Source organism: Choloepus didactylus, chromosome 22 (genome assembly GCF_015220235.1).
Source record: "Choloepus didactylus isolate mChoDid1 chromosome 22, mChoDid1.pri, whole genome shotgun sequence".
Taxonomy (NCBI): Eukaryota; Metazoa; Chordata; class Mammalia; order Pilosa; family Megalonychidae; genus Choloepus; species Choloepus didactylus.
Window position 1 is genome coordinate 4,657,145 of NC_051328.1, and position 11,594 is coordinate 4,668,738.

The window sequence follows — 11,594 nt, forward strand, 5'->3', positions numbered from 1 at the left end:
ATATACACCCATATCAAGAGAGACCCAAAATATATGAAGCAAAAAATGGCAGAATTGAAGGGAAAAATAGACAGTTCTGTAGTAGCAGGTGAAGACTTCAATACTACACTTCCAATAATAGATAAAAACAAATAGAAGATGAATAAGGAGCTAGAGAACTTGAACAACACTATAAACCAGTTACACCTAACACACATATATAGACAACTCTACCCAAAAGTAGAATACGCATTCTTCTCAAGTGCACATGGAACATTCTTGAGGATAGAACATATATTAGGTCACAAAACTAGTCTTAAATTTTAAAAGATTGAATTCATACAAAGCATCTTCTACTTCCAAATAGAATGAAGGTAGAAGTTAATATCAGAAGGAAAAACTAGGAAATATACAAATATGTGAAAATTGAGCAACACAATCCTAAACAACTAGTGGATCAAAGAAGAAATCACAAGGAAAATTAAGAAATATTGAAATGAATGAAAACAAAAGCATAATGCACCAAAACTTATGGGATATAGTAAAAGCTCAGATGCAGCTGTAAATGGCTACACTAAAAAAGAAGAAAGACCCCAAATGGTAACTTAACTTTATACCTTAAGGAACTAGGGAAAGAAGAGAAAACTGAACCCTAACCTAGCAAAAGGAAGCAAATAATAAAGCTGAGAGTGGATATAAATAAAATATAGGATAGAAAAATAATAGAGTCAATGAAACCAAAAGTCAGTTCTCTGACAAGGTCAACAAAATTGACAAATTTTTAGTGAGACTAAGAAAGAAAAACGGGAAGACTCAAATTACGAAAAACACAAAAGTGGCAACATTACTACTGACCATGCAAAAATTACAAGATTTTAAGAGAAAACTATGAACAACTGTATAGCACCAAATTAAATAACCTAGACAAAATGGACAAATTCCTAGAAACACCCGAACTACCAAAACTGACTCAAAAAGTAGAGAATGTGAATATACCTATAACAAATAAAGACTGAATTAGTAATCAAAAGCCTCCCCCCCCCAAAAAAAAAAAAAAAAAAAAAAGAGCTCAGGACCAGATGGTTTCACTCCTAAATTCTACCAATTAACTATTCCTGAATTTACAATAGGTAATTCACACTAATTCTTCCAAAAGCTTCCAAAAACTAGCAGAGGAAGAAACATTTCTTAACTCATTCTATAAGGCAAACATTACACTGATGCCAAAGCATAAGAAAAGAAATCTACAGACTAATATAGACACAAAGTATTCTCAACAAAATACTAGAAAACCAATTTTAGCCACCTATTGCAAATAATAGACACCATTACCAAACAGGATACATTGCAGAAATGCAAGAGTGGTTGAACATAGGAAAATCAGTCAATGTAATACATCACATTTAATATAATAAAGGAGAAAACACATATTTATAGCAATCTATGTAGAAAAATCATTTGGCAAAATCCAACAGCGTTTATGATTTAAAAAAACCCACAGAAAACTAGAAATTGAAAGGGACTTCCTGAATATGACAAAGTGCATATACAAAAAAACCCACAGCTAATATCATAATGAATTGGGGAAACTGAAAGCTTTCCCCTTAAGATCAGAAACAAGCCTGTTGTGGGCCGGGTCTTGGGTGGTCGGCGGCTGGGGCTAGAGGTCCAGCAGCGCCTTAGCACCGAGACAGAGTGATTGCCTCCTCCCATCACGTAGGAGGGAGACTTGGGTAGGGGGAGGGTGTGTGTGCTGGGTCTAGATTTAGGTAGACATGAGTTCTAATCCCGGCTCTGCTGTGTGACCCCTTGCAAGTCACTTAGCCTCTCTGAGCCTAAATTCCCTCTTTGTAAAATGAGGCCAGTCGAATCGGAATTTTCGAGAGGCTCAACCCAGACATTCTGAGGCATTTGTATGAGGCGTCAGGAATTGGAAAGAGGCCTGTGGCAATAGGAATGGGCAACACTTTGGGAAACATTCCCCTGTTGCTTCCTCATCCTTTCCCAGGAATCGTCTGCAACGTTGAGGCTCCAGAAAACCGTCAGGACCCCCCCGGGGACCAGCAGCTGGAGAACCTCAGTCGTGAGGAGCTGGTTAATGTGCTGAGGGCAGCAGTGGTGGATCAGAAAGGACCTCTAGTGACATGAACAAGCCACAGGGGCTGCCAGTGACAGGGAAACCTGGAGATCTGACACTGTTTTCAGTGCTGCCAGAGCTGAACCAGTCCCTGGGGCTTGGGCAGCAGGAGCTCCAGATTGTTCAAGCTCCTGGGAAGGAGAGCTTTGGACTTGCACCCCTCTCCAGTTGTCCCCAGATGGCAGGCCGCCTCCAGAAGTTCTTTGCCTGCTCACGGAGAACCCAGCGACCCACAGCCAACTACTGTGCCATCACTGATGGGATCCCAGCACCTTCCAAGGGGAAGATCCAAGCAGCTCTGAAACTGGAACACATTGACGGGGTCAATCTTATAGTTCCAGTGAAGCCCCCATCCCGAAAGGACATCCTGGAAGGTGTCAAGAGGACCCTTAGTGACTTCCGTGTGGTGGCCACGGGCTCTGGCTGTGCCCTGGTCCGCCTGCAACCACTTACAGTGCTCCCCAGTCAACTGTGGGTGCATATAGTCCTACAGCTCTGCCCTGTGCTCGGGGACCACACGTTCTCTGCCCGTGTGAGCGCTGTCCTGGGCCAGCGCTTTCTGCTGCCAGCTGACAGTGCCAAACCTCAAGGACAGGTCCTGGATGAAGCTCTTCTCAGATGCCTCCACCTGACCCCCTCCCAGGCTGCCCGGCTTCCCTTGCACCTCCACCTGCATCATCTCCTCCTCCCAGGGGCCAGGCTTAGGGATGCCTCCATTGAGCTTCAGGCTCCCCTGCTGCCTTATTTCTCCAGAAGCTTACAGCTCCTGAGGCTCCACCAGCAATAGTCATCTCTCGTTCCTGATGCCCACCGGAGAGCGGGGGGGGGGGGGTGTCAGGGGAGAGGAGGCCTGCAGCCAAGCACAAAGGAAATAAGATCAGAGCTCAGCATACAGTAAGGCCATGGTTGAAGATCCTGGGCTCTGTAGTCAGGCAAACCTCAGATCAAATCCTGGCAAGGTGACTTGCTGTGTGACATTGGGCAAGTGACTTCACCTCTCTAGACTTGAGATGATAAAAGTACCTACCTCATGTTTTGAGAATATGCTGAGAAATTAAATGTTTTATCATGGACCCTGCTGAGTTGAATGTATAGTCTGTTTATTTGGCTGCTTCTGTCCCATCCTGGCTTGCAAAAGATTGGTTAGATTTTTTTACTTAAAAAAAACTGTGAAATATTTCACACATACAGAAGAGTATATCAAACATATCTGTGGATTAAAGAATAATTATAAAGTGACACCCACCTAACCACCACTCAGGGCCTCCTTTCCTGAGAGTAGCTCAGCAGCTCTCAACTCTGGCCCTGCATTAGAATCCCTCTCCAGCCCCTCAAGAAGCTTAAAACAATCCCTACGCCTCCCCATGATTCTGCACACACACCCCCACCCCCCCACCCCCCAGCCTGCAAAATTATGGTTTAATTAGTCTGGGTTGGAGACCCCAGCAATGATTGCATTTGAAAACTCCCCAAGGACTTATAATGTTCAGTCCAGGTTGAAAATGACTGTCCTGACTTGGGATATAATTAGTTCCTTGCTTTTCTTTTTAAGTTTTACCACACATGTATGCATCTTGTTCATTTTGCCTGTTTTTCAAATTTTCATAAATGTAACAGTGCTGTAAAAAAAAATGCCCACTTTTGCCACTTCTTTTCAGTATTGTTCTGGAAGTCCTTTCCAGATATATTAGGCAAAGAAAAACTTAAAGTCATCCAAATTGGAAAGGAATAAGTGAAATCATATCAATTCTCAGGTGACATGATCTTATATATAGAAAACCCTAAAGAACCCACTCCAGAAGGACAACTATTAGAGCTAATAAACACATTCAGCAAAGTTGCAGGATACATGATCAATTGGCAAAAATCAATTGGTGGTGACATTATCAGCATGGCAATATAAGACATCCCCTGAAAACATCTCCCAGAGATTCAGCGAATGAAAGGATGCTTGCTTAGAACTCTGGAGGATCGTAGAGACTGGAGAAGGACTCCACAAACCCTGAATTGAAGAAAAAGAAAAATATCAGGTAGGAAACCTGTCCCAGATCCACCAGTCCTCTATCCTTCTATCCTCCTCCTACTCAGTCCCACACAGCTTAGGAGTTGCTCAGAGGCAGTGACCTGTATCCCTCCCATTCCCCACCGGGGATACAGACTATAGAGGCACTCACAGCAGTGAGTTAGAACCCCACGTATATCCAGGCACAGGGACCTGAGTCCACAGAGGCTCTGAGTGGAACACAAGCTGCTGAGGAGTGCTGCATACAAAACGGCCCCAGGCGGCGGCAGGGGTGGGGAGGAAGGAGTGAGACAGAGAGAGGGAGAGGGAGAAGGGAGAGGGAGAGGGAGAAGGGAGAGGGAGGGAGAGAGAAAGAGAGGGGGGCCATCATAGAACTGTGGATGGCAAGTGGTACATTCACTCAGTCCAGTTTCTGTTGGCACAAAACACTTTTCTGAAGTGACATACCTTTCTGGATTGAAGCCGTCTGGATTCCTGGGGAAAGATAACCTAATGAAACAAAAACCAGAGGCAGGAAAAGCGTCACAGAGTAAAAAAAAAAAAATGGGAAGCAGGTTAAACTGAACTGCTGTAAGATGGGAGGGTCCCAGAACTGAAAGTGTAAGGAAAAGAAGATAAATGGAAGGATATTCTGTGTTCATGGATTAGAAGACTAATTATTGTTAAGATGTCAAGTCTACCCAAAATGATTTACAGATTCAATGCAATCCCTATCAAAATTCCAACAGTCCACTTTACAGAAATGGAAAGGCCAATTATCAAATTTATTTGGAAGGGTAAGGGGCCCCGAATAGTCACAAACATCTTGCAAAAGAACAAAGCTGGAAGACTCCCACTTCCTGACTTTGAAGCGTATTACAAAACTACAGTGGTCAAAACAGCGTGGGATTGTCACAAGGATAGATACTTTGATCCATAGAATCAAATTGAGAGTTCAGAAATAGACCTTCACATCTTCGTGCAATTAATTTTTGACAAGGCTGCAAAGTCCACTCATTGGGAAAGAACAATCTCTTCAAAAGATGGTGCTGGGAGAATTGGATATCCATATGCAAAAGAATGGAAGAGGACCCCTATCTCACACCAGATACAAAAATTACCTCAAAATGGATCAAAGACTTAAATATAATAACCAGCACTATAAAACTCCTAGAAGAAAATGTAGGGAAGCATTTTCAGGATCTTGCAGTGGGCAATGGTTTGTCAGGTTTTAAAATCCAAAGCACAGAAACTAAGATGGCGGCTAGCTAAGACAGGGTGAAAAAAACGCCTCTGTGAAAAACACTAGCTAAAAACCAGAAAGTGACCTAGAATACCGGTTACAGCGATGCACCAGCTGGACGAGAGTTCCTAGCTCCAGAGGGGCTGTATACTTGGTGAAACCCAGAGTCAGCATTCTGAAACGAGTGAGTAAGCTGGCTGGAAGATCTGCAGCCACATGGCGGGCTGGGGAAGCCAGGGTTCAGCGTCTGGAGTCCAGCTAGCTCTTTAAAAATAAAAAAAAAATAAAAAAAAAAAAGGAGTGGCTCCAGCAGCAATTGTGGGAACCACGCAGTAAAACACAGCAAGAGGGGGCTGGGCCGGCCTCTTGGTGTCTGGCCAGGAAGATAGCCTGCAGCAGATACCCTTGGGTTCGGGGGAACGGAGGGGACAGCCAGAAGCAGAAAGAAACCCCGCAGATTGCAGCTGGCCCCCCAGAGGGCTGGATAAACTCCTGCCCGGGTCTGGGCCCACAGCCCAAAGCCCCACCAGTTGTCCCAGAGCTGGGAAGGAGGAACTGTTAGAGGAGGGAGGTGTGGAGATGCCCCATTCGGCCATTTATGCTTCAGACTGGGAGTGCGCCGCCTCACGGCCCGGTGGCCCGGGGCTTCCCTTGAGGGATGGCGCACACTGGTGATGTAGCACAGCCTTCCCTCAGCTGAGCTCCTGGAGGAGCATGGATGGGAGGGGGGATCCGCTCAGAGAACCCAGGGAAGCTACGCCAAGTCCAGTGGTTTATGGATCAGCGAGAGAGAGAGTCTGGGGCTGAACTGAAAGGAAGGCTTAGACTCTTGTGGCGGCCTTGAATCTCTGGGATCCTGGGGGAGTTGAACATTAGAACTGCCCTTCCTCCCTGGCCACCTGTACGCATGCCCCACATTCAGGGTGGACAGCTCCAGCAACACACCCAAACTGAGTTCTCCAACTGAACCCACAAGAATCATCTCCCCACACACCACGGGAACAAGGTTGAGAACTGACTTGAGGGATATAGGTGACTCACAGATGCCATCTGCTGGTTAGTTAGAGAAAGTGTACGTCACCAAACTGTGTTCCTGAAAAATTAGATTGATATCCCTTTTTCTTTACAACTTGAAAGAACCCTATCAAGCAAAACAAATGCCAAGAGGCCAAAAACAACAGAAAATCTTAATTCATATGATAAAACCAGAAGATATGGAGAATCCAACTCCAAACACACAAATCAAAATATGGGAAGATACACTATACCTAGCAAAATTAATCAAAGAACTACAATCGAGGAATGAAAACATGGCAAAGGATTTAAAGGACATCAAGAAGACCATGCCCAGGATATAAGTGACATAAAGAAGACCCTAGAAGAGCATAAAGAAGACATTGCAAGAGTAAATAAAAAAATAGAATATCTTATGGATATAAAAGAAACTGTTGGCCAAATTAAAAAGACTCTGGATATTCACAAGACCAGAGGAAGCTGAACAACATCTCAGTGTCCTAGAAGCCCACAGAACAGAAAATGAAAGAACAAAAGAAAGAATGGAGAAAAAAATAAAAAAAATCGAAATGGATCTCAGGGATACAATAGATAAAATAAAACGTCCAAACTTAAGACTCATTGGTGTCCCAGAAGGGGAAGAGAAGGGTAAAGGTCTATAAAGAGTATTCAAAGAAATTGTTGGGGAAAACTTCCCCAACCTTCTACACAATATAAATACACAAAGCATAAATGCCCAGCGAATTCCAAATAGAATAAATCCAAATAAACCCACTCCAAGACATATTCTGATCAGACTGTCAAATACTGAAGAGGAGGAGCAAATTCTGAAAGCAGCAAGAGAAAAGCAATTCACCACATACAAAGGAAACAACATAAGACTAAGTAGTGACTATGCAGCGGCCACCATGGAGGCAAAAAGGCAGTGGCATGACATATTTAAAATTCTGAGAGAGAAAAATTTCCAACCAAGAATACTTTATCCAGCAAAACTCTCCTTCAAATTTGAGGGAGAGCTTAAATTTTTCACAAACAAATGCTAAGAGACTTTGCTGATGAAAGACCTGCCCTACTTCAAATTCTGAGGGGAGCCCTGCTGGCAGAGAGACAGGGAAAGGAGAAAGAGATACAGAGAATTTTAACAGACATATATAGTACCTTACATCCCAAAGCACCAGAACACTCACTTTTCTCTAGTGATCACCGATCTTTCTCCAGAAGGGACCATAAGCTAGGACATAAAACAAGCCTCAAGAAATTAAAAAAAAAAAAAAATTGAATATAATCAAAGCACATTCTTTGACCACAATGGAATACAAATAGAAGTCAATAATTTTTGAACTGTAATTCCACTAGTTACTTCCTACATGATATAAAATACACAAACTCTTAGGACAAATCAGTGGTTTTGAACTCAACGTAAAATATGTAATTTTAGACAACTATATGAAGGTGGGGGAATGAAGGAGTATAGGAACATAGTTTATGTGTCCTATTGAGGTGAAGGTGGTATCAAAGAAAAACAAGATTGATATGGATTTAAGAGGTTAATTTTAAGCCCCACAGTAAACACAAAGAAATTATCAGAGAATATAACCATAGAGATGAAAAGTAGCGTTTGGGTTAAGAGAAATGGGGGAAGGGGCAATGGGGAGTTAAGAAATGAGTGTAGGGTTGCTGTTTGAGGTGATGGGAAATTTCTAGTAATCGATGGTGGGAAAGAGCATTACAACATTCTAAATGTGATTAATCCCACTAATGAAAGGCTAGGGAGGGGGTGGAATGGGAAGATTTAGGCTGTATATATGTCTCCACAACTGAAAAAAAAAAAAAAGACAGTCTAACTAGATGACAATTGAATGCTAAGGATGAACTTGGATGGGACTGGAAGATAGAAGACAGGTGGCTCAAAGGGACACAGTTGAGACATAAGGAAAAGGAAATATAGAATGTAAGCATTGTATCATTGTTGAATCTATTGTACTTCTTAGCTGTGCTTAATGGGATTGCATAAAAGAATGTTCTTGTTCAAGGGAAGCGTATACGTGAATTATAGTGAATGCTCAAGGATGTGTGCAGCTAACTCTCATATGTTCAGAAGACAGAGCAATAGATGATGGATGATAGATAGGGAGGGAGAGAGGGAGGGAAAGAAATAGCGATGTGACAGCATGTTAAAGTTGGTGGATTGAGCTATCGGGGGAGGGGGGTCAGGGTATGATGGAATTCTGTGTATGGGGCTAGTATTGTTTTTGCAACTGTTCATACAACTTTGAATTTATTTCAAAATTAAAAAAAAATCCAAAGCACAAGTAATGAAAGAAAAAATAGATAAATAGGACCTCCTTAAAATTAAATAACTCTGTGCATCAAAGGACTGTGTCAATAAAGTGAAAATATAACCTACTCAATGGAAGAAAATATTTGTAAACAACATATCCAATAAGGGTTCAATATCCAGAATATATAAAGAAACCCTAAAACTCAAAAATAAAAAGACAAACAAACCATTTTTAAAATGGGCAAAGGACTTGAATAGACATTTCTCCAAAGAGGATATACAAATGACTAAAAAACATATGAAAAGATGCTCAACATCACTAGCTATTGGGGAAATTCAAATGAAAATGACAATGAGTTATCATTGCACACCCAATAAAATGGTTGCTATTTAAAAAACAGAAAACTACCAGTGTGGGAAAGGATGTGGAGAAATAGGAACACTCGTTCATTGATGGTAGGAATGTAAAATGTTGCAGATGCTATGGGATACAGTTTGACAGTTCCTCAGAAATCAAAGTATAGAAGTACTGTATGACCCAGCAGTGTTGCTACTAGGTATATACCCAGAAGAATTGAAAATAGGGACTCAAACAGATATTTGCACACCCATGTTCATAGTGGCATTATTCACAATTGCCAAAAGATGGATGAAACCCAAGTGCCTGTCAAACGATGAATGGTAAACTAAGTGTGGTATATACATACAATGGAATATTATTCAGCCTTATAAATAAACAAAGTTCTGAGGCTTGTGACAACATGGATGAACCTTGAGGACATTATGATGTGTGAAATAAGCCAGACACAAAAGGACAAATATTGTATGATCTCACCGTTACATATGATTTATAATAAGCAAACTCATAGAGTTAGAATCTAGAATATAGGTTACCAGAGAATAGATTGGGGTTAGAGAATGGGGAATTGATGATTCATTTGTACAGAATTTCTATTTAGGTTGATTGTAAAGGTTTGGAAATGAATGGTGGTGGTGGTAGCACATTATTGTGAGTGTGATTAACAGCATTGAATTATATAGGTAAATGTGGGTAAAAAGGGAAACTTTAGGTCATATAGGTTACAAGAATAAAAATTAAAAGATAAAATGTAGGACTGTATAACACAGTGAACCCTATTGTGGATGATGGACCATAGTTAAAACACAGGTATAAGAAAGTTCTTTCTTAGTTATAAAAAAATGTAGGAGACTAATAACAGGTGTTAATAATAGGGTGGTATATGGGAGAAATACACCTAATGTAAACTATGGATGATAGTTAAATAGTACTATTTTAATAATTTAATAATTAAATCAGTTGTAACAAAGGTAACTACTATTTTAAAAATAGTGCATTTACAAAATAGTGCTATTATCAATTGTAACAAATGTCCACACCAATGCCAGGTGTTAGCAGTGGGGTGGTGTAAGAGAATCCTGTATTTTATGCATGATTGTTCTGTAAAACCACAACTTGTCTAATAAAATTTTTTAAATAAATGCTTTCATTTTAAAAGTATCTTCCTTTATTATGAATGTTCTTTTATATATAGATATATTAAGCTTTGTTTTTGTTTTAAATATGCCTGCCTAATCACAGATTACAATTAGAAAAAAATATTTTCTTTGATAAGTTCAATATAATTGATCAAAAAAGAATTTTGAATAATGTTAAAATAAACCACCTCACCACAAATATGGTTATCAAATTATATAAAATTTAAAATGTACTAAGCATAAAAATTTTAGAGACCTTTTCATTTTCTGCTTTACAAGTTGTTTTATTTCTATAAATATTAGAAAGTAACATAAATTTTAATTCTTTGAAATAATATATCTGTAACAAATGTTGATGTCAATTTATTCTATTGTTTATTTTCTTAAACAAACAAAACACATAAACAAAATTACATACATGGCTGGAATTTCAATTATCTAGCTTTCTCTGATGGAGGAAAAGAATCAGTGATATATTTACACACTAGCAATGAGCAATCTGGAAAAGAAATTAAGAGAACAATTTCATTGCTGAAATCAATTAAGGCCTAAATAAATGGAAAGACTTCCTATGTTCATGGATTGGAATACTTAATATTAGTAAGATGGAAAGAGTCCATGAATTGATCTACAAATTCAATGCAATCCCTATCAAAATCCCAACAATAACTTTCTTCAGAAATAGGAAAGCTGATTGTAAAACATATATGGAATTGGAAGAAATCCCAGATTGCCAAAACAATCTTGAAAAAGGAGAACAAAGTAGGAGGACTCATGGCTCCTGATTTCAAAACATATGGTAATCAGAATGGTGCACTACCAGAATAAGGATAGATACATAGATAAGTTGAATAAAATTGAGATTCCAGAAATAAACCCATATATCTGTGGTCAGTTGATTTTTGACAAGGGTGCCAAGACCATGCAATGGGGAAAAGAATAGTCTCTTCAGAAGATGGTGTTGGGGGAACTGGATATCCACCTGCAAAAGAATGAAGTTGGACCCCTACCTCACACCATATGCAAAAAATTAACTCAAAATGTGTTAAAAACCTAAATATAAGAGCTAAAACTGTAAAACTCTTAGAAGGAAAAATAGGGTTAAATCTTCATGACCTTGTACTTGGCAATGGTTTCTCAGATATAACACCAAAAGCACAAGCAACAAAATAAAAAAAAAAAATGGATAAATGAGACTTCATCAAAATTAAATACTTTTGTTCATCAAAGGACACTATCAAAAGAGTGAAAAGAAATTCCACAGAATGGGAGAAAATAGTTACAAATCATACATCTGATAAGGGTTTAATATCCAAAATATACAAGGAACTCATAATTCAACAAACAAAAAAGACAACCTCATTTAAAATGGCCGAAGTACTTGAATAAACATTTCTCCCAAGAAGGTATACAAAACACATGAAAAGATGCTCAACATCAT

At 39.8% G+C, this 11,594-nt stretch overlaps 1 protein-coding gene across 1 annotated transcript; it reads left to right on the forward strand.

The window, feature by feature from the left end:
• Nucleotides 1-1,935: 1,935 nt before the first annotated feature.
• LOC119519058 (mitochondrial mRNA pseudouridine synthase RPUSD3-like) lies at nt 1,936-2,903 on the forward strand. The gene is given in 2 exon segments (XM_037816521.1): nt 1,936-2,122; nt 2,125-2,903. Coding segments are annotated over 2 exon segments (966 nt in total).
• The last annotated feature ends 8,691 nt before the right edge of the window (nt 2,904-11,594 follow it).